The sequence below is a fragment of the Canis lupus genome, chromosome 27, assembly GCF_011100685.1.
Source record: "Canis lupus familiaris isolate Mischka breed German Shepherd chromosome 27, alternate assembly UU_Cfam_GSD_1.0, whole genome shotgun sequence".
NCBI lineage: Eukaryota > Metazoa > Chordata > Mammalia > Carnivora > Canidae > Canis > Canis lupus.
The window spans coordinates 7919961-7937579 of record NC_049248.1 but is presented as its reverse complement, the minus strand read 5'-3'; the positions used below and the strand labels follow the sequence as shown (position 1 = coordinate 7937579).

Here is a 17619-nt window from a genome sequence, read left to right as displayed (position 1 = left end):
CACTGCCCGCTTATGTAGAGCGCCGCGAGCCGGAACTCCGCCTCCTCCCCGCCCCCGGCCACGGCTCGGCCGCCCCCGCCCGCCGGGAGGCCCGCCCGCCGCCGCCGCCGCCGCCGCCGCCGCCGCCGCCGCCGCGGGGTTCGGAAGCGACGCCCCCCATTGTGGCGGCGTTCCAGGGCGGCCGGGGGCTCGGGCGCCGCGGAGCCACCGCCTGGCTTGGGGGAGGAGGCGGGACCCGGCACTCGGGGGCGCCCCACCTCACGATTCCAGCACCCCCGAGGGCCGGAGGGTTTCCCCAGGGGCGCCTTGGCCGGAGGTTACGCTGCTGGCGCGGGCTGAGGGCGCTCCGCGGGGCAGGTCTCCAACTCCGAGGAAAGGACCTCCCTTCCCCCGCCGGAATAGCTGCATCCCTGATCGCTGAGCAGGCACCTCTGACCTGTGGGGCGGGGTGCGGAGTGTCGTCCCAGTTACTGGGCCAGTGGCAGGGTTCAGAGCGGGAGGGACGGTCCACACTGCCTCGAAACTGCAGCGGAGAGAGAGGCAGTTCAGACCCCCTCCGTCCCCAACTCCGGGGGTCCCCCCTCTGCTCCAGCTGGCCCGCCCCACTGGAGACTGCAGGGCCTAGGGGACCCGAGACATCTGGGAAATAGCCACTTGGGACCTGTCCAGTGTGGCCGCTGGAAGGCAGGTAGAGCTCTTCACCCCCCACGTTTGCTCGGTGTCACCCCCCTCCACTGGCTCTGATTGGACAGCCCCTACCCCTCAGCGTTCCTCTACTGCCCCCATGTTCACCCCTCCTCATCTCACACTCCGCTTCCCAAGAGCTCTAGAACTACTGAAAAGTAGAGAACAGCCAAAGGAGGGGGGCAAAGAGGCAAGGGGCCCAACGGGCTATCTTTCCAGCCCCAGGCAAGGTCAGTCTCCCCCAAGGTATCAAAAAGGACACGACTTAGCCATTATACTTTTATTCACATCGTGTATTTTGGCATTTTTCCAGAGAAGGGGCAGGGAAGAGACTGGGTGGGGGAAAGACAGGCCGGAGGGCAAGGGGGACTCCCATTTCCTTCGCAGCCCTCCCTGCCTGGCCACACAGGGAGCAAACACTAAGAGGGAGGGGAGGCACAGATGCCCCCTCCTGTGGAAGAGGCTGCATGAAGCTGCACCCACGCGCACGCACACACACAAACGAGCCCCCCTCCAAACCAGGGGCCGGCAGGGTTACACAGAGAAGCAGAGCACTGTGGGTTCAAGGAGTGGGGTGGGGGGGACAAGGAAGTCTCCTCACAGACAGGTGGCCGGCCCCTCCCATCCCCCTCCTGCTCTATCCCCAAAGTCTCTCAAGTGTCCCCCGCTTTGCTTGGCCATTCTCCTATGGCCTCTAGCTTCTTCCCTGCTGCTGAGGACAAAAAGAAACAGGGTACAGAGCAGGTGGGGGGGGGCTGAAGTCCATCGTCCACCCATCAGCCCCTGTCCCTCATGCCAGATGGTCTGTCCCCTGTCCTCCGTGGTAAGGGCTCAGGGCAGGCCTTTAGCTGGCCACTCTCTGGTAGAAGTAGATGTAGCCCAGGTCCTTGGGTGGCTTCTCAGAGGCACACACTTTCTGGTCATTGTAGATCACCCATCTGGGGGAGTGGGGAGAAGGATGAACAGACTGGGCATCCACTTTGCATCAACTTAAGTCTCTGATACAGCCCCAGAGTTGATCCTGGTGATTCTGGGGCAAACATTCCCAACACCCTCAGCCTGGGCCCCAACACCTGCAGTCGAGCTGCTACCTGCCTGAGGGGAACATCCCAATCTCATTCTCCACCCAAGTCCCTAAATCCTTCAGTATCTCTGCGGCCACCCCCACCCATTCCTGTCAGGCCCAGGTCCGCAAACATTTTCTGGAAAAGGGCCAGACAGTAAGTAGTTTAGGTTGCATCGGCCATCCGGTCCCTGACACAATTACTCAACTTTCCTGTTGCAGTAGGAAAGCAGCTACGGATGATACATATGTGAGTAAGTGTGGTTATGCTCATTAAAACTTTTATTTATAAAAGCAGGCGGCCAGATGTAGCCTTGAGCTGTAGTCTGCTGAGCCCTGCTATCAGGCATTCTATCAATTTCTGGTGTATCTGTGCCATCCCCCCACCCCTAACCAGCAGGCCTTTCCCTTCTCCCACAAATACTCTAAGGACTTCCAGGATGCCCCCACCTGTTCATTCATTCCCACCACACTCCCCAGTTCAGAACGTACCCTGCCAGCCCCTCACCTGCCTTCCTTCTTGATGTGGCAGACATAGTGACCACACATGGTAGAGGTGCCCATGTGACTGATGAAGGCAAAGAGCTGATACTCTAGAGGAGACAATGAGAAGGACCCCTGAGCACCAGTCCAAAAGATGCATCTAACAGCCCAAACTCAGGACGCCAATCTCAGGGACGGGGGGGCAGGGACTCGGTCATAAGTCTGTCTTGGCCTCCTAGGACCCCACCTTCGCCTCCTAGGACCCCACCTTCACCTCCTAGGACCCCACCTTCAGAAGCCACGTCAGTGGAAAGAAGCTTCTGACCCTGCTGCCACCTGAGGGAAGCAGAGTGGCCCTGCAATGATGAGCTGGTAGCAGACTGGCTAGATTGCACTGGCCTGTCCTGTTTCCCAGGGACACTCACTTCCAGGGCCATCCCGGACTTTAGGTCCCACCGGCACAGACTCGGAGATGGAGTCAGCAGCCGAGCGGCCCTCCGAGATGTCCATGGCGGCTTCTGCATCCAGGTCATCGATGTGACTGAAGATCCAATCCACGGCCCTTTCTAAACTATTGTTCTTGGAGAGGAGGGAAGTGTTACTCTTTCCAACACGTTCCAGGCAAGAAAACCACTAGCGAAGGCCTCAGCTACTTCAGGACAGCCACAGAAACATGGAGCCTTGGCCTTGGCCACGGCCACCTCATACCGGCTGTCCTTCGTCTTGCTCACAAAGGACAGAACCTCATCCCCACTCCCTTCTTTTCCCCACAGGCCCCGGGTCCTCAGCTGGGGGCAGCCCATACCGTGGCCCGAAGTGCTTTCAGGGCCTGGTCCCGGGAGAAGCCCATGGAAACGATGGTGCTCACGCAGTCTTCTGGTGGGGGGTCAGCTGCCGCACTGGTGGAGCCGGGCCCACTGGAGCCAGGCAGGATGAGGGGGTTTGCAAAATCTGCAGAGGTGAAGGGGTTGACGCGTGTGTGGGAGGACGGTGGCCCTGTGCCACCCTGCTACCCACCCCTGCCTACCTGGATCGTCCATGTGTGACATGACCCAGTTCATGGCAGCCTCAGCCCCACTGTTGCCCGTGTAGTAGACAGCTTTACGGCAGGCATCCATCGGGAAGCCCATCTCCACCAGCTGGATGATGACTGATTCATCCAACATGGGTGCTGCGGGGGGGAGAAGTGAGGGCACGGTGACCTAACTCCTGAGGCCACCATCAGCTCCTCCTGCCTCCCCGCTCTACCCAGCCCTCTCCCAACCACCCATGCCATGCATTTTTCTCCCACAGCCTGGCCCCTTACTTCAGAACTAAAATGACAGCACAACACAATGTGGGGCCAGCAGTACTAAAGACACAGAACTGACGCTGAAGATCTCCCCAGGGACCCCTTCCATGCTCATTCTCCCAGAATGGGCCCCATTTCTGGAGTATGCTGCCTCTCCCTATCCCCAAGCAGTGAGGTGACAAGGGTAAAGAGGCAACTGGCCAGCGCACCTGCCAACCACACAGAGAATGTGGCTGGGAGTGCTCTAGCCGGTCCTCATGTCCATCAAAAGAGGGCAGGGGAAATTTCAAAGGGAAGACAGGAGAAACATGAAGGACAAGGCCAAGGGGAGGCAAGCGGAGAAGACCCCCATCAGCAAAGGAGAGAGACAGGCAGGAAGAAGAGTCACTAACATGTCGGAGAGGAGAAGTGAGGGGAGCAGAAGGAGTCTTCGTCTTCGTTGCCATAGAAACCAAGGCTACCTTTGGGCTCATCCGGAGTGACCAGGGGTGGGGCAATGTCAGGCAGCTCCTCCTCCCCAGGCTGCAGCCCTGTACCCCTCAACTGGGAGATGTCTAGCTCCTCTGGCATCTCAATGGACACATCTGTAATCAGAATGGCAGGAAAAGGGTCACCTCAGCAGCTCCCTGGGCCCCTCCCCAAGAAAGTACTTGGGGTTTCTCAAAGCCCTGCCCCACACTTTGGCGCTGCTTTGAGCCAGTACCAATCGCAGGGGTCCTCATGTAATACAGCAGTGGGCCTGGGAATCAGGAGACTCTAGTCCTAAATCAACCTCACATGCTCTATGGACAAGGACGGGGGCCTCCGACTTGTCCCACAGAATGATCTCGTACCTCTGTGGGTCTCGACTTATCTATGACGTGAAGTACAATCAGTAGTTCTCAAAAGTCGCCAGGGGCTGTAAGCCTCATGAGAACGGTTTCAAGGTTATCTAAATGAGAACCTCTTAACAAGTATAAAAATAAAACCCTGAAAATCGTTTTTGGTTGTAAATCATCACTGTAAAATCAAGTGTTTCAATATTTTTAGCCAGTGCTTTTCAAACTTGACTCATTTGGAAACATTTAGGGTAATGTTTTCCTCCTTCCGGGGAAAGGTGGAAGAAATGCTAGTTTACACACAGTGAGGCCCCTTCTTTTTCTAGCATTTTCTACATAACCTCCCTCACTTGTCCCAGCCACCATACCCAGTTTCTTGGGCACCCAGTCTAAGCCGAAGGTGAACTTCTTGATCTGGATGACCAGGTAGTCAGGGAAAGAGGCAAATCGTGTCGTCCTAGGGAAGAGAGAATGTCCTGGTACCCAGAGAATCCCAAAGTTCTCTCCTGGAACCGCCACTCTGGGGTTCAGCCTCTTGCTGGTGGAAGTCCTGATAGCCCAGAAAATAGTCCATATTCTTATGTTGCCCTGGACAGGCATCAGAGCATCTGCAGACAAGGAGCAGCAGAAGCCAGAGGCCTGTTCAAGGGGGGGGCGGTGATGGCTGAAATCCCTTGAGACTGAAGCATTCTTTCAGATCTTAAGCTTATGCCAACAACAGAATTAGGCCGAAACCTAAGGTCATTTGCTAGAAATCCATATTCTGTTCAAAACTGATACTCTGTGCCTTTGCTCTGCCAACGTTGAGGGGATGAGTGGATGGAAGCTGACTACCGTGACCCCGTACCGCAATAAAAGAGGGAGTCGGGGGGTGGGGCAGGACAAGGTGATGTGGCAACCATCCACATCTACTCCTGCTCGGGGCAGGGGGCCTCTTGCTTCCCTGGGGGCCAGATTTCAACCCCAGCTGACGCAGCCCTGGGAATCCAACCACAAAGGGATGAGAGAACAAGAAAGAGGTAGAGTATCTGTGGGACTGTCCTGACATAGGCCTGAAACCTTTGGTGCAGACCACCAGGACTTACTTGACAGCTACTGATTTGGCCTGCAGGGCTGTGCTCCAGAAGTCGTCCACCTGCTCCGGGGCCCCATAGGCCTCCAGGCAGGAGCTGAAGGGCACCTGAGCCCGGACCAGTTCTGGCAGTGGCAACTTCTCCTCCTCAGCTTGCCGCTTCTTTTCCTCATACTCCAGAAGCTCCTCTGGTGACAGAAGTGGTGGGTGAATCCTTCAAGGGCTACGTCTCTTTCCCTCCTCAGCCTCACCAGTCAGGCTCTATGTCCCTGACTGCTTTAACTCCTCCACCCTCCCTCAAACCTGCGCGACACACACCCATATGTGACCTCGTCTCTCGTCCTCAGCGTAAAGGTCATCCTGCCTCCCCGAGATGGCCCAGCTTCAGGCCTCTGGCTGGGGGAGCAGGGTACACAGTGGGTTCTGCTCCTACAGGGCACCCAGGCACTCTTCCTAGAGCTTGGAGGCCCATGGCACCCAGGCCTCGCTGAGAGCAACTTGCCTTTGTTGAGGGCCGCATCCATGGGCACAGGCAACTGCATGATGTAGTCCACTCGCTGGGTGTACTTCACCTTCTCTGTGGCCAGGCACTTGATCTTTTCCTCCACCAAGAAGCGGAACACCTCATTAGGATTTTCAGAGCTCCGGCAATTCCTCTATGGGAAAGAAGCAGGGTGGGGAGGTCTGCACAGCCAGGGAAGGGGATGGGGGCCTGAAAGAGTCGCTGAGGGGGTCAGAGAGAGAGAAGAGTGGGAGGGGGTCTACCACTAGATCTTTCCCTAATTAACGCCCCCTCCCCAGTTCTGGCACCGTGATATACTAGGACACTATAATGGAACATGACTGTATTTTTCTCTATAGGTGATACGCATCCTCATATCATTTTCTTTGGGTGCATCCTTCATTCAGCTGCAAGCCCATTAAGTGTAAGGATCATTGCTTAGCTTTACTGTTCTCACAGGGAAGGCCCAGGGCGTGCAGACCCCTTGGCTCCAGGGGTGGGGCTGGTTGGGGCCAACTGGAAAGAATGGTCAGGAGAGAGAAGGGAGAGAGAACTTCGGGCAGATGGAGGGAGTGTGGAGTGCCCTCCCTTACTGTCTTCCCGGCTCTTACCTCCACCATGTTGATAAGGTGAAGAAAGAACTCTTGGGCATCCTGCTGCCGGTTGGTGGAGAACTCAGGGTGACCCTTGCCAATGAGGGCCTTGAACATCCGAGGGGCAATGCCATCTTGAACTTCCTAGGCAGAGCAAGCACAGTGATTCAGCCGGGGCTCAAGGGGCCACCAAGGGGCCATGTTTAGACATCTCCCAGACCTCAGTTTCCCCATAATTCCAGACTGAAAGGAGAGTCCCAGACTCACCTTTTGTTCTGGCACCTGCTCCCCATCGCCTGATTCTGGCGCCGGCTTGGAATACTCTCCCGAGAGAAGGCCATGGCCCAGTTTGGCCCTGCATTAACATCGAAGAGAACCATTTAGCTTCAACCAACTAATGATCGCCTGACATATCTCTGTGCCTTCCACCTCCAACTCAGCCCCTGCTTACAGCCTTTAGGCAACCCTCTGAGATGTGAAAAACCTTAGATTCCCCCCTGGAACCCAACTCAAGACAGACAGCAGGGCCAGAGGCAGACATAAAAAAATGCCGTCCACCACAGGTGGTCATGGGAGAGGAAAGAAGACACATGGGCCACAAGGCTCTCAAGAGCCTTTGAACACAGGACCTGGCTACATACACCTGGGTGCTGAAGTCCTGGGTAGGGTCCGTTGGGGCATTCTGGAAGATCTTCTCCAGTTTATCCACATACCTAAGAGCCAAGAGAAGCATAATCAGAGGTGCTCTGGCCTGGATTCCAAGGGAGAGGGAAGGGAGTATAATCCACTTGCTCAGGAAACAGGCTCCCCCCTCAGTGGGGAGTTACGTGGTTGAAGCACAGAGTCTCATCTTCTAAGCAGCCTGCCTTTCCTCCCCTTGTCAACTATGCCAACATGCAATGTATTCTGCTGCATTATTTCCTGGCCTCCTCCCCAGGAGTGAGCCCAGGGAGGGGAGAAGGCAGCCTGGGAGAAGGGGAAGTATGGTTCGCATTCCACAGGATGGAATGGGCCAACATGCTATGAGGTTTCCACACATGTATTAAGTCCTTCTCAGTTAGAAGGCAGACTTACTTCTGTTCAGAATGTGTCTTTTTGTCTCTCCTAGTGTCCCAGGCTCTCCCCCCACCCCCCAAGTGCTACATATCCTTGTTTGGTCCCCATCTGCTGTCATTGGTCAAAAGCAAAGAGTACCTCCTCCCCCGAGTCAATCAGGAGGCCAGGGAGCACGCTGGGATTCGGGGTTCTGCTCTTGGTGGGGCTTGCATGGCTAGGTGACCATGGTGCTCTAACTGATGGAAGCATACCAGCCACAGGGTGACAAGAATGAAGACCGAGCTACAACACGGAGGTACTGACGGTAGCCAAAGGAGGAGTGTGCCTAAAGGCTGGCATCTAGGAGAGCTGCAAGGTCAGGGGTACAAGGCCTAAGGGCCAGGCATGGGGAGGGGGTGCCACTCACTTCCTCTGGAAGTCAGGGATGCTGAAGAGCACCTGGACCACAGAGTTGAGGTAGCAGCTGTTACCCAGGTTCCGGATGCCCGTGTAGCCAGGCCCAAATAGGGGCTTCAGAGGCACACCCGACTCCTGGATCAGCTCCCATTCGCCAATGCGCTGGTTCATATCTATCTCCAACTCCGTCATCGTCTTATCCGTCTGCAAGGGAAGGTGCATTTCAGACAGGGTGAGAAGCTCAGCCCCATATTTTTTCACACTGATCCCTCAGAGGGCCCAGGACGGCACCCAGCTGAAGCTACAAATCTGTTCAATTATGGATTCTAACGTGGGAGACACACTGGCTGGCTAAGCCTGGTCCCAGCTCTGGAAGGCCATGAGTGACTGTCCCTGAGACCTGTTAGTCATCAGACCTCCACTTGGGTGAAAGAAAGAAATGAAGGTGAGTCCTTCCACTCGATGTATTTTTTCCTTCTGAAGTCACCCCATCTTACCCCTCAAGCTTCACTTCCTTGATCCCCGCGATGAGCCAGTCCTCCTGCTGTACACTACTTCTCTGTCTCTCTACCCCTCTCTTTTTTTAAAGATTTTATTTATTTACTCATGAGACACACAGAGAGAGCAGAGACATAGGCAGAGGGAAAAGCACGCTCCCTGTGGGGAGCCCAATGTGGGACTCGATCCCAGAACCTCAGGATCATGCCCTGAGCCAAAGGCAGATGCTCATACGCTGAGCCGCCTAGGTGTCCCACTTTTTTTTTTTGAGTAGGCTCCACACCTAGCATGGAGCCCAACATGGGGATGGAACACACAACCCTAAGATCAAGACCTGAGCTGAGATCAAGAGTCAGACCTTTAATTGACTAAGCCGCCCAGGTGCCCCTCTACATCTCTTTCACAGCGCCCACCGGTTTGTGGTTATTCACTCATTTGCCTGAGCAGACAATGAATGTCTGCCTTTCCATCTAGAATGTAAATTTCTCTTATTCATACAGTGACTGGCACATAGTAGGTACTCCAGTAGCATTCAATGGATGAATAAATTATTCTAGAAAGTTTTTTAAAGGAAGCACAGATGCCCTGGGGACTAGGATAACTGTGGCAGCTGTTGTGGATGGGCTACTTCAGCCTCCGGCCAGGAAGGGCCCTGGCAGGCAGGGATGAGAATCGGAAGCTGAAGGGGGACCTCACCTTCTGCATCTTTAGCATGTCGATGCCAAAGTGGGACAGGTGCTCAGCCAGGTTGGGGTCCAGGACCATGTCATCCTCATCATATGAATACACATCTAGGGTGGGAGGCAGAAGCAGGGTCAGAAGAGGTGGCTCTGGACTGGCCTGGCCACCGACCAATTCCATTCCCTGCCCCAAGGGAGCATTGATGGGACAGAAGGAGGATCCCAGAAAGGTAATCCTCACAAGCCTTTCTGAGACTGGCTGTCAGGGAAGGGATGACTGAGCATGAGGGCTGGAGTTTCCTGGGACTCTACCATGTAGGATAAGGTGCTAGGGTCAGATGGGATTGGAAGGATACTCACTAAACACATAATGCTGGTGATCTCTAAGAAAGGGACTGGGATTTGGGGGGCCTAACTGAAGATTTAGTGTTATCTGCAATATGTTCATTGTTAATCAAGAGAACGTACTGATGTGTTACTCGTGTCATATACAATGAGTAACAGTTAAGCACACTTCAGCGCAGAGGGAGCCAGAGGAGGGAGGGAGTACCAGCTCCGTCGGGTGTGATGGTGCCCAGCTTGACAGCTAATGGGTAGCCTGTCTCCCTGTAGTGCTCTACGGCATGGTTGTTGCCACCACTGCCATCGAAGTAGCGTCGGCCACAAAGAATGGAGCCATCTGTCAGGTTGAGCCACAAGTTCTCTCTCATGTCACACTTGGAACACTTCCAGCCACTAAGCCAGGGAGAAGAAAGTTAGCTGAAATAGGGGTCAAGGGTATCTGGGATTGGCCCCCTGCCAGTCAAAGAGCTCCTTCCTTCTCTCCTCTGGAGGTCCCTTTGCTGAGCTCATCTCCCCCAGTCTCCCTCTGGCTCTCTCTCCCACCAGATCCCCCAGGAGGGGGGCCTCTCTGCCCCTGCTCTGGGGATTGTGCTCCAAGGTGGAGGGGCCAGGCCTCACCAGGGAGGGATTCGAGCAGGGTTGTCCAGCTGCTTGAGGTTGAAGGCATGCTTAGACACCTGCCGTACTTCCCCATCCCACGCCTGTACCTCCTGCTTGCGGGAGGCCGAGTCAGCCGACAGTAGGGCCTCCACCGCACTGGTCACCTGGGGGAAGCAGAGGATCAGAGACGGTCCCTGGCCCGCCACCCTCCCACGCCCCTCCAGCCCCTCCATCTCCAGCTTTCTCAGTGGCTTGCCCAAGACATCACTGCTTGGGCCCCTGCCTGCCCTAGAGCTCCTGGGAGGGTGGGAAGGTATTCGCACCCGATCTCTGACGAGGTCAGGCAGGCCCCCCAACCCATCCCGGGCAATCTCCAGGTAATCCGGCAAAATGACAATCTTCACATCCTCATCATATTCAAACTTCTCCTCACTGAGGTCAAACCCGCCTTCCATACCTGGTGAAACAGGGAAGAGAGAGGGTAGGACAATCACCACAAGTAAATGTCCCTCCTCTAATACAGCATCTCATTTTGTCCCCTCCACTGATCAGGCCCATTCTTTTGGGGGTTGCCAGCACCTCTGAGAGCAAAAGAGACCAGCTCAAGAGGAGGAGGACTCTAATGGTGCTCACCAATAGCCAGCCGGGTGGGCTTCTTACGCGGGGGGTCTCCAGTGCCTGTAGTGGTGTCCTCCTCTTTCTACAATGAGGCAGGAAGGACAGGATCAGCAATGGGTACCAGGGAAGGGACAAGTGGGGAGGATGGACAGGGCAGAGTCGATTAATCTTGGAAGGGAACGGAGCTTAAAAACAAGACAAAACAAAAACACACATGTGCTGAGTTCTAATGATACAAACAGAAATAGGTGGGAAACTGAGGCCAACGGGAGGTCAGAATGGATGAGACAGATTCCAAATGGAGGCCCAGTAGCACGTGCCCAAATGTCCCCAGGCATTGCCCCCACCCTGTCCCTACCGGGCGCCGGGTCCTCCGGAGGTGCAGGTAGACTCGCTGGCCCGTCTTGTTGAAATGTCTCTCCACATACTGTTTCCCAAAGCCCAGGAATGTATTCATGCAGATGTAGAGGCCACCCTCAGACTCCTGCAGCGCAAGAGGTGGGGACAGAGGATGAAGCCTGGCTAGGTGGGGAAACCAAGACCCAGGGCCAGACACTGCCTGTTTCCAAAACAAAGCTCGGTTCTCGAGCACCATGTGGCTCCTAGCAAGTCATTTAGCCTTTCAGGCCCTGGTACAGGGTGAAGATTCTTCCCATTCTCCGCTGACTTTGATAACAACCAAGAAGGACCCCAGGAGCTGAGCAACACCTGTCAATCACATTCCTCTTCCTTCCGGTCTCTTCTTTGGGCTTTGGAGCCTTCCAATCAATTGTAGAGAACTCCCTTTACCTCCGTCCTTGAGGTAAATGGAAATCAAATACCATGGACCTCCAGTGCTAGTGCTTACATTCAGAAGGAAAAGGGGTCCTTTCCTGGGAGAGGAAAGACCTGCATGTCAGACACGGAACCTAAACCAGGGACACAATGACAAACCCTGCCTAATCTCCAGGACCAGAAAACTTTCCAAACTGGAGGAGCAGAGATTCGAGTACCTGAACAATACACCCAACTCCTGAGCTTGCCAGCAAGCCCAGACTTTTCTTTTTACCACACCCTACAAGGGTGTCAGACCTTGGTCCACACTGAGAGAGAACTCTCCTTTCCTGCTAAAGCCTGGCTTCAGGGTAACAGTGCCTTATCTGGGGCTCACTGCTATACTTGGGCCCAGTTCGACAAGGCACATGAAGACCAGCATTCTCCAACCACCACCCTGCTGCCTTCCTTTTGACCAATAACTAAATCCCCACTGAAGTCCATCAACTGCCAACCTCAGAGCCATTCCCTCTGTAGAAGAATCTAGCAACACCTTCTGAGACAGTTAAAACACATAAAACCCAGGAAGAAGACAGGGAAAGACAAGGGCCCAACCTAAATCACAGCTAAGGAGGGAGGATGAGCTGCTCTAAAATGCAGCAAATCTGCTAGTGCCTTTGTGAACAGTGATGGATAAGGTGGAGGAGGTAACTGGAGAAAACAAGAGTCTTCCCTCGGATTCAAGCAACGACAAGCATCTTCTTCCTTGAATAAACGCCTCACTGGCCTTGAAAAATTCTCTGCTGTGATACGAAAAATAGGGCATCGTCTAAGGCAGTTCCTGGTCCCATACACTGCTCTGTACCACTCTCTAGAACAGTATGGATTACAATGTTCATGAGCAAGTGGAGCATTTTTCATCAGGGAGATCTAATAAGCTCTCTTCTACCATGAACCCAATTTGAAGATCATCAAACATGCCGGAAGTCAGTTAGGAAAGCAACTAAGCCACACTGGAGATCTCCTGACTTGGGATGAGAGAAGGAAAGTATAATAAGCTTACAAAAACACCACTTGGATATTTGAAGCAGTTACTAAGGAGAGACAGGCAGGAGTGTGAAGAGGGAGCCACTGACTTCTACCATCTGTTGGTAATTAAGAAAAACCTTTCCCTCCTGAGAAAGACAGTCCTTCACCAAGCCTTGCACTTGATGAACTGGGTGGCATGTCAGAGCTCGGCGGTAATCGAACTCCTCTGTTGGAAATAAAAAATGCTGGTTTTCCCAAGGCTTGGGAACCCTCGAGCACTGCTCTGAGCCGTCCTCTTTTAGCTCTGCCAGAGCTCCAGAGACTCCAGAGAAGCAGCACATTGTCTGAGGCTCAGATCAAAGCCTAGCAAACCACGCAAACCACAAATCACAGTGATGATACCGAACTGGGCCTTAGATCATGTTGCTATCCTCAGCACTGGCGATGCATTAATGAAGCCTTTCCACTCTGACTTGCAGTTTTCCCAGCCATGAGCTGGTCTGGCTGAACACCCTGGGCAGGGCCCAGCCGCCGTGGGTCGGGAGGGGTGGTGAGGGGGGCGGGTCCCAACCAGGCTGCTGCCCTCTCAGTTCAGGCTCTGGCCAGGCCAAAGGCTAGTCTCTGCTTGGTGGTGACAGGGGACGGCAGAACTGCAGGAAGGGAGGTTCCGGGTGGAGCCTGCAAAACGTGAAGCATGGTGTGGGTGGAGGCTTTGTCTAACTAGTCAGGAGTGGGAACAGGTTGGGAATGGGGTCTTAGTATCCTCCAGAAAAACACCTTCTCTCTGGGAATACTTTGAAAAGGGCCCCCTCTGCTCTCTGTGACGGGCGGGGGGAAAAGAGACGGGGGTGGGGCCCCAATTCACCTCAAAGGAGAAACGACTAGAGCTCTCCTCCCTTCTTTCCTCTCCTCCCTACCAGCAATGACCCACCTCCCCGCCCCCTGTCCACATTAACCATGGGTGGAGTCTCTCTAACTAGGCCCGTCTCAGACCCGGCCTTCTTCACGGTCACTTCCAGACTACTAGGCGCGTAGCAACTGCAGTCCCCACCCTCCAGCCCTCACCCAGGCCCCGAACAGTGCGGGGTCGCCCCATCCCTCCCACATCAGACTACAAAACCCGGGGAGCCGTGCGCGGCAGGCAAGGCCAACTCCCAGGCTTTCGCAGGGGTCCACTTGGGGGATGTAGTCCGACGATCGGGATGCACCTCTACCTTGGAACGGCAATGAGGGGAGAGAGCGACTACGATCCCCACAGTGCTCCACGAGACCGGGAACGGGTGAGGCGGGCGCGGTGGCTTCCGGGGGTGGTAGTCCCACGACAGCTCCAGCTAACTAAAAGCAACGGCAGGGAGGAGCGTGGGAGACTACAAGTCCCATGGTGCATCGCAGGGAGGCGGTAGCTCAAGCCTTGCAGGCCCCGGCAGAATGACCAGGGCGATGGAAGAAGTCGTGCTCGCTGCGGGCGTGGGGAATGGGCTTACCGGTGTGTCGAAGGAGAAGGCGCACTCGTCTTTGTGGACCCGGTCTCCCGCTTTAGGAACCCGGATCGTCGGTAATACTGACAGCAGCGCCTCCTCACTCAGCTCCGCCATGACACCGGCAGCAGCTCCTCCACACACAGCGGCTCCCACCGTTCCCAGTCCCCCACCCCCTAGGCTTGCCGTCCAATGAGCACTACTCGTTAGGCGCATGCGCTAAAGGGAAGACGCGCGAGAATGGCAGTTGGACGCCGCCTGCCTACTAGTGCTCCGCCCTCTGCCCTACTCCTGACTAACGCCAATGAAAAGCGCTTCTAACGCAACCGATGGTCGAAAGAACCAATCCCACTCTCCCAGGGCAGAGCGCATGTAGAACAGCGAGGTGGGTCCCGGAGTTTTGGATGCTCGGACTCTGGGACCCCGACGGCCCCCTTCGCGTGTCTTCTATCAAAGAGCAGAAACAGACGGCTGTTTAAACCAATCAATCCCAGAAACTTTCCTGGGCCCTGCCCAATCGGAAAATAGAAGGGCAGTTGTATTTCTTGATATTTGAAAAGGGGCTGCCCAATGAGGCGGAGTCTGAGAGGGCTGGTGAAGAGTGACTGATAATGCTGTCAACCAATAAGGGTTACCGCCTCTCTCACCTCAGAAAAACCCTCAACTACCTCTCCAGCTGAACCTGTACAAAAGAGCTTAAAAATTCAGAATTTTTTTTTAAATAAAATCATTTGGTTTTGAAACTGAAGCGAAGACTGGCACTCCTCAAAGTCTCAGGACGGACAACTCGCGACCCGCTGCGGAACAAAAGTCCCCTGCTCCGGGAGGCGTCCGCCCCGGCAAGCCGAGCCGCCGCTCATTGGCCCGCCACGGCCTCCTGATAGACGTCGTCCGGGCCCAATGACTCGCTGCGCTGGAGGCGGGTCTCACACACGGGCCTATAGGAGCCTGCGGCGGCTCCACCAATGGAATCAAGGCAGGGGGCGTGGCGGGAGGTTTGAAACTCGGCGTCGGGAGTTGAGGCTCCAGTTCTTGTGCTCCCAAAAGAGGAATCGGGGCCCGGTGAGTGATTTGAATAAATTGAGGAGTCTTTAAGAGGGCCCGGCAGGCCGGAAAGAGCCGGCTTGGCATCTGCACCAGCCATCATCTATCTCCACAGAGGCCTCTGGCCCAGCGGCCCGGAGGCTCCTGGGCGGGGAACCGGGAAGACCGAGTGGTCTGGAGTCAGAGGTCGGACGTGGTCGCGGAAATGGCTGAGATCTGAGTCATTTGTCACAGGCATCCCCTCCTCGCCCCGGGCCGGGCCCTCCCCCACCTTATTCCTCCTGGTTGAGATGGGTTCAGCCAAGAGCGCCCCAGTCACTCCGGCGCGGCCCCCGCCGCACAACAAGCTTCTGGCCCGAGTGGCGGACCCCCGTTCACCTAGCGCCGGCATCCTGCGCACTCCCATCCAGGTACTCTGGGCCGGGTCGGGAAGGCAGAGTCGGGATTCTTGGGCCTCTGCTGACCCTGATTCTGAGCAATCCCTTTCGCCCTCCTCCTCCTAACCTGGGGCCTTATTTTCTACTCTCTTAATCCGGATGGGGTAGGCTGAATGCCTAACGGCCTTGGCAGTGCCTCTCTGGAATATCATCCTGGGCCTAGAGTCCTGGGAAAGAGAAAGAATCAGGGTCCAGACTTGTTTTAGCTTTTGGTTCTGCCAGGTGGAGAGCTCTCCACAGGTAAACCTACCAGCAGGCGAGCAGCAGGAGGATCCTAATCAGGCCCAAGACTCAGATCCCCGCTCTCCTACCCTTGGTATTGCACGGACACCTATGAAGACCAGCAGTGGAGGTAAGTGGTGGGTCCAAGGAATTGTGGTAGGGCTGTCACCTAGCATCCTTGGGTTGGGCCAATGAAGCCCTCTTCTCAGAGCTCCTCCTTAAAGGAGCCTCCTTCCTCTTGCTTTGAACCAATCTTGCTCTTCTCTCAACATTTTTCCCTCTTACCTTGATTTCTCTTGTCCCAATCCCTCACCCACCAGAGCATGAATCCTATAGTTCCTGTATCTTTTCCTCCTTTTTGAGTTATTTGTATCATAGGGTCACTATTTCACTTTACTTCTCCCCTCTAGAGCCCCCAAGCCCACTGGTGAAACAGCTGAGTGAAGTATTTGAGACTGAAGCCCCCAAGTCGAATCTTCCCCCAGAGCCTGTTCTGCCCCTAGAGGCAACTTCATCTTCTGAATTGGACTTGCCTCTGGGCACTCAGTTTTCCCTTGAGGACCAGATGCCACCCTGGAGCCAGACTGAGCTCCCCTCCAAGCAGGTTTTTCCCAAGGAGGAAGCAGGACAGCCCTCAGAAACCCCCATGGCCAGCCAGGGCTCGGACAAGCCCTTGAGAGACCCTGAGACTCCCCGATCTTCAGGTACAGGATCTAAGGGCAAGGTAAAGGGAAGAGAAATCAGGATAATGTCCATGCACGAGTAGAGGAGGAATAAACTGTAAGCCCCTAATTTTGGCTTTTGGCTTTAACTCCTGACCCACCCTAGGTTCTAAGCACAATAGACGGAAAACAAATGGCAAGGCACTAGGGAGATCTCCCCTCACCATCCTACAAGATGACAACTCCCCTGGAACTCTACCACCACGGCAGGTAAAGGGAGAGAGTGCACAAACTATTACTAAGAAATCCAGGGTAGAGGGAGGGAGGCCTTTTACCCAATCTTCCATCTCCTGAACAACGTCCCTCCCTGCTCCAACTCACACACTGCTTTTGGCAGGGTAAGTGGCCTTCTCCCCTGAGTGAAAATCCTAGGGAACTAAAGGAAGGGGCCTCTCTGGGATCTGGACGACTTCTGAAAACTGGAGGCCGCATGTGGGAGCAGGACCAGGACCAGGACAAGGAGAATCAGCACTTTCCAAACTTGGTGGAGAACTAGGTGCGTGGCCCCAGTGCTGGGCTCACCAGGGGCCTAGTGACGTAGCATCCCTTCAACCCCGTCTTTCCCTGGAAGATGGGAAAGGCACGACCCCCCCTGAACTCACAGCTTGGGGACTGAGCACTTTCTTGGGCTATCTTTGTGTCTCACGTGTTTCTTGTATATTAAAGAAAGTAGTTTTAAATGATGTTTTTAAGTGTTACACCTAAACCTTTCTGTATATAGAAAAGCAGCCAGGGAAACTTGGGTTCCCTGACGTCCAAGCCGCTTTCACACACTTCGCTTAAGTCCTGGTGTGCCCCAGAGCTCCGTCCTTGGCCTTTTCCTGTTGCTATCCCTAGGTGTTCACTTCTAGGGCTGTAGCTATCCCCTACTTATATTCTGGTAACTTCCAGGTCTTTCCAACTAGCCCTGACCTTTATCCAACTGCCCCATAGGTACAATAGAGTCAGTTTGTCTAAGGTTGAATTTGTGCTCCCCACCCCCCAAAGTTATTCCTCATTCCCTATTCTCTGGGAATACTGGCCTTATCCACCCAGTTGCTCAAACGTAAACCTTGACCATTATCTTGAATGCCTCCCTCCTAATACCCCATACCCTAGCACTTGACACTAAATCCTGGTGTTTCTATGTCTTTCATCTCTTTCCCAACCCTTTCCTTGCCTCCCTGTCCTACTGCTCTTGATTTTTTGCCCTCCTACCTTGTTTCCCTCCAGCCTCCCTTTCCACAATTTCATCAGCC

General features: G+C 54.8%; 2 protein-coding genes across 8 annotated transcripts; one reads left to right on the top strand and one right to left on the bottom strand.

Annotated features, from left to right (window-relative positions):
- Positions 1 to 949: 949 nt before the first annotated feature.
- USP5 (ubiquitin specific peptidase 5) lies at positions 950 to 14732 on the bottom strand. 5 transcript variants are annotated; one of them, XM_038576634.1, is made up of 21 exons: positions 13963 to 14158; positions 13693 to 13813; positions 11055 to 11180; positions 10712 to 10778; positions 10402 to 10535; positions 10097 to 10242; positions 9687 to 9871; positions 9153 to 9247; positions 7969 to 8162; positions 7148 to 7219; positions 6774 to 6861; positions 6525 to 6650; positions 5914 to 6067; positions 5425 to 5599; positions 4708 to 4796; positions 3914 to 4105; positions 3258 to 3401; positions 3036 to 3181; positions 2656 to 2809; positions 2256 to 2340; positions 950 to 1622 (listed from the first exon to the last, which is right to left on the bottom strand). In XM_038576634.1, exons 3-21 carry the CDS (start codon positions 11151 to 11153, stop codon positions 1529 to 1531), a joined length of 2439 nt encoding a protein of 812 aa, XP_038432562.1. In that variant the 5' UTR covers positions 11154 to 11180; positions 13693 to 13813; positions 13963 to 14158; the 3' UTR covers positions 950 to 1528. The 5 variants fall into 5 exon arrangements, with proteins under 5 accessions (XP_038432562.1, XP_038432563.1, XP_038432559.1 ...); XM_038576635.1 differs by lacking the exons at positions 13693 to 13813; positions 13963 to 14158 and adding an exon at positions 14604 to 14732; XM_038576631.1 differs by lacking the exon at positions 13693 to 13813 and having other exon boundaries at positions 13963 to 14157.
- Positions 14025 to 17064, top strand: CDCA3 (cell division cycle associated 3). 3 transcript variants are annotated; one of them, XM_038576648.1, is made up of 6 exons: positions 14025 to 15018; positions 15235 to 15410; positions 15660 to 15789; positions 16070 to 16363; positions 16488 to 16591; positions 16719 to 17063. In XM_038576648.1, exons 2-6 carry the CDS (start codon positions 15291 to 15293, stop codon positions 16875 to 16877), a joined length of 807 nt encoding a protein of 268 aa, XP_038432576.1. In that variant the 5' UTR covers positions 14025 to 15018; positions 15235 to 15290; the 3' UTR covers positions 16878 to 17063. The 3 variants fall into 3 exon arrangements, with proteins under 3 accessions (XP_038432576.1, XP_038432574.1, XP_038432575.1); XM_038576646.1 differs by having other exon boundaries at positions 14032 to 15018; positions 15116 to 15410; positions 16719 to 17064; XM_038576647.1 differs by having other exon boundaries at positions 14032 to 15018; positions 15097 to 15410.
- Positions 17065 to 17619: the final 555 nt, after the last annotated feature.

What these genes read in the sequence shown, in the direction of transcription:
- USP5 (XM_038576631.1), bottom strand. Translation starts at nt 14,073, where the DNA reads ATGGCGGAGCTGAGTGAGGAGGCGCTGCTGTCAGTATTACCGACGATC. An exon ending in CCTTCTCCTTCGACACACCG is followed by an intron (nt 11,181 to 13,962) that starts GTAAGCCCATTC and finishes CTTGCGCTGCAG; the next exon opens with GAGTCTGAGGGTGGCCTCTA. An exon ending in TCACTTCTCCTCTCCGACAT is followed by an intron (nt 3,402 to 3,913) that starts GTTAGTGACTCT and finishes TCCCCCCCGCAG; the next exon opens with CACCCATGTTGGATGAATCA.
- CDCA3 (XM_038576646.1), top strand. Translation starts at nt 15,291, where the DNA reads ATGGGTTCAGCCAAGAGCGCCCCAGTCACTCCGGCGCGGCCCCCGCCG. An exon ending in TCCTGCGCACTCCCATCCAG is followed by an intron (nt 15,411 to 15,659) that starts GTACTCTGGGCC and finishes TGGTTCTGCCAG; the next exon opens with GTGGAGAGCTCTCCACAGGT. An exon ending in TGAGACTCCCCGATCTTCAG is followed by an intron (nt 16,364 to 16,487) that starts GTACAGGATCTA and finishes GACCCACCCTAG; the next exon opens with GTTCTAAGCACAATAGACGG.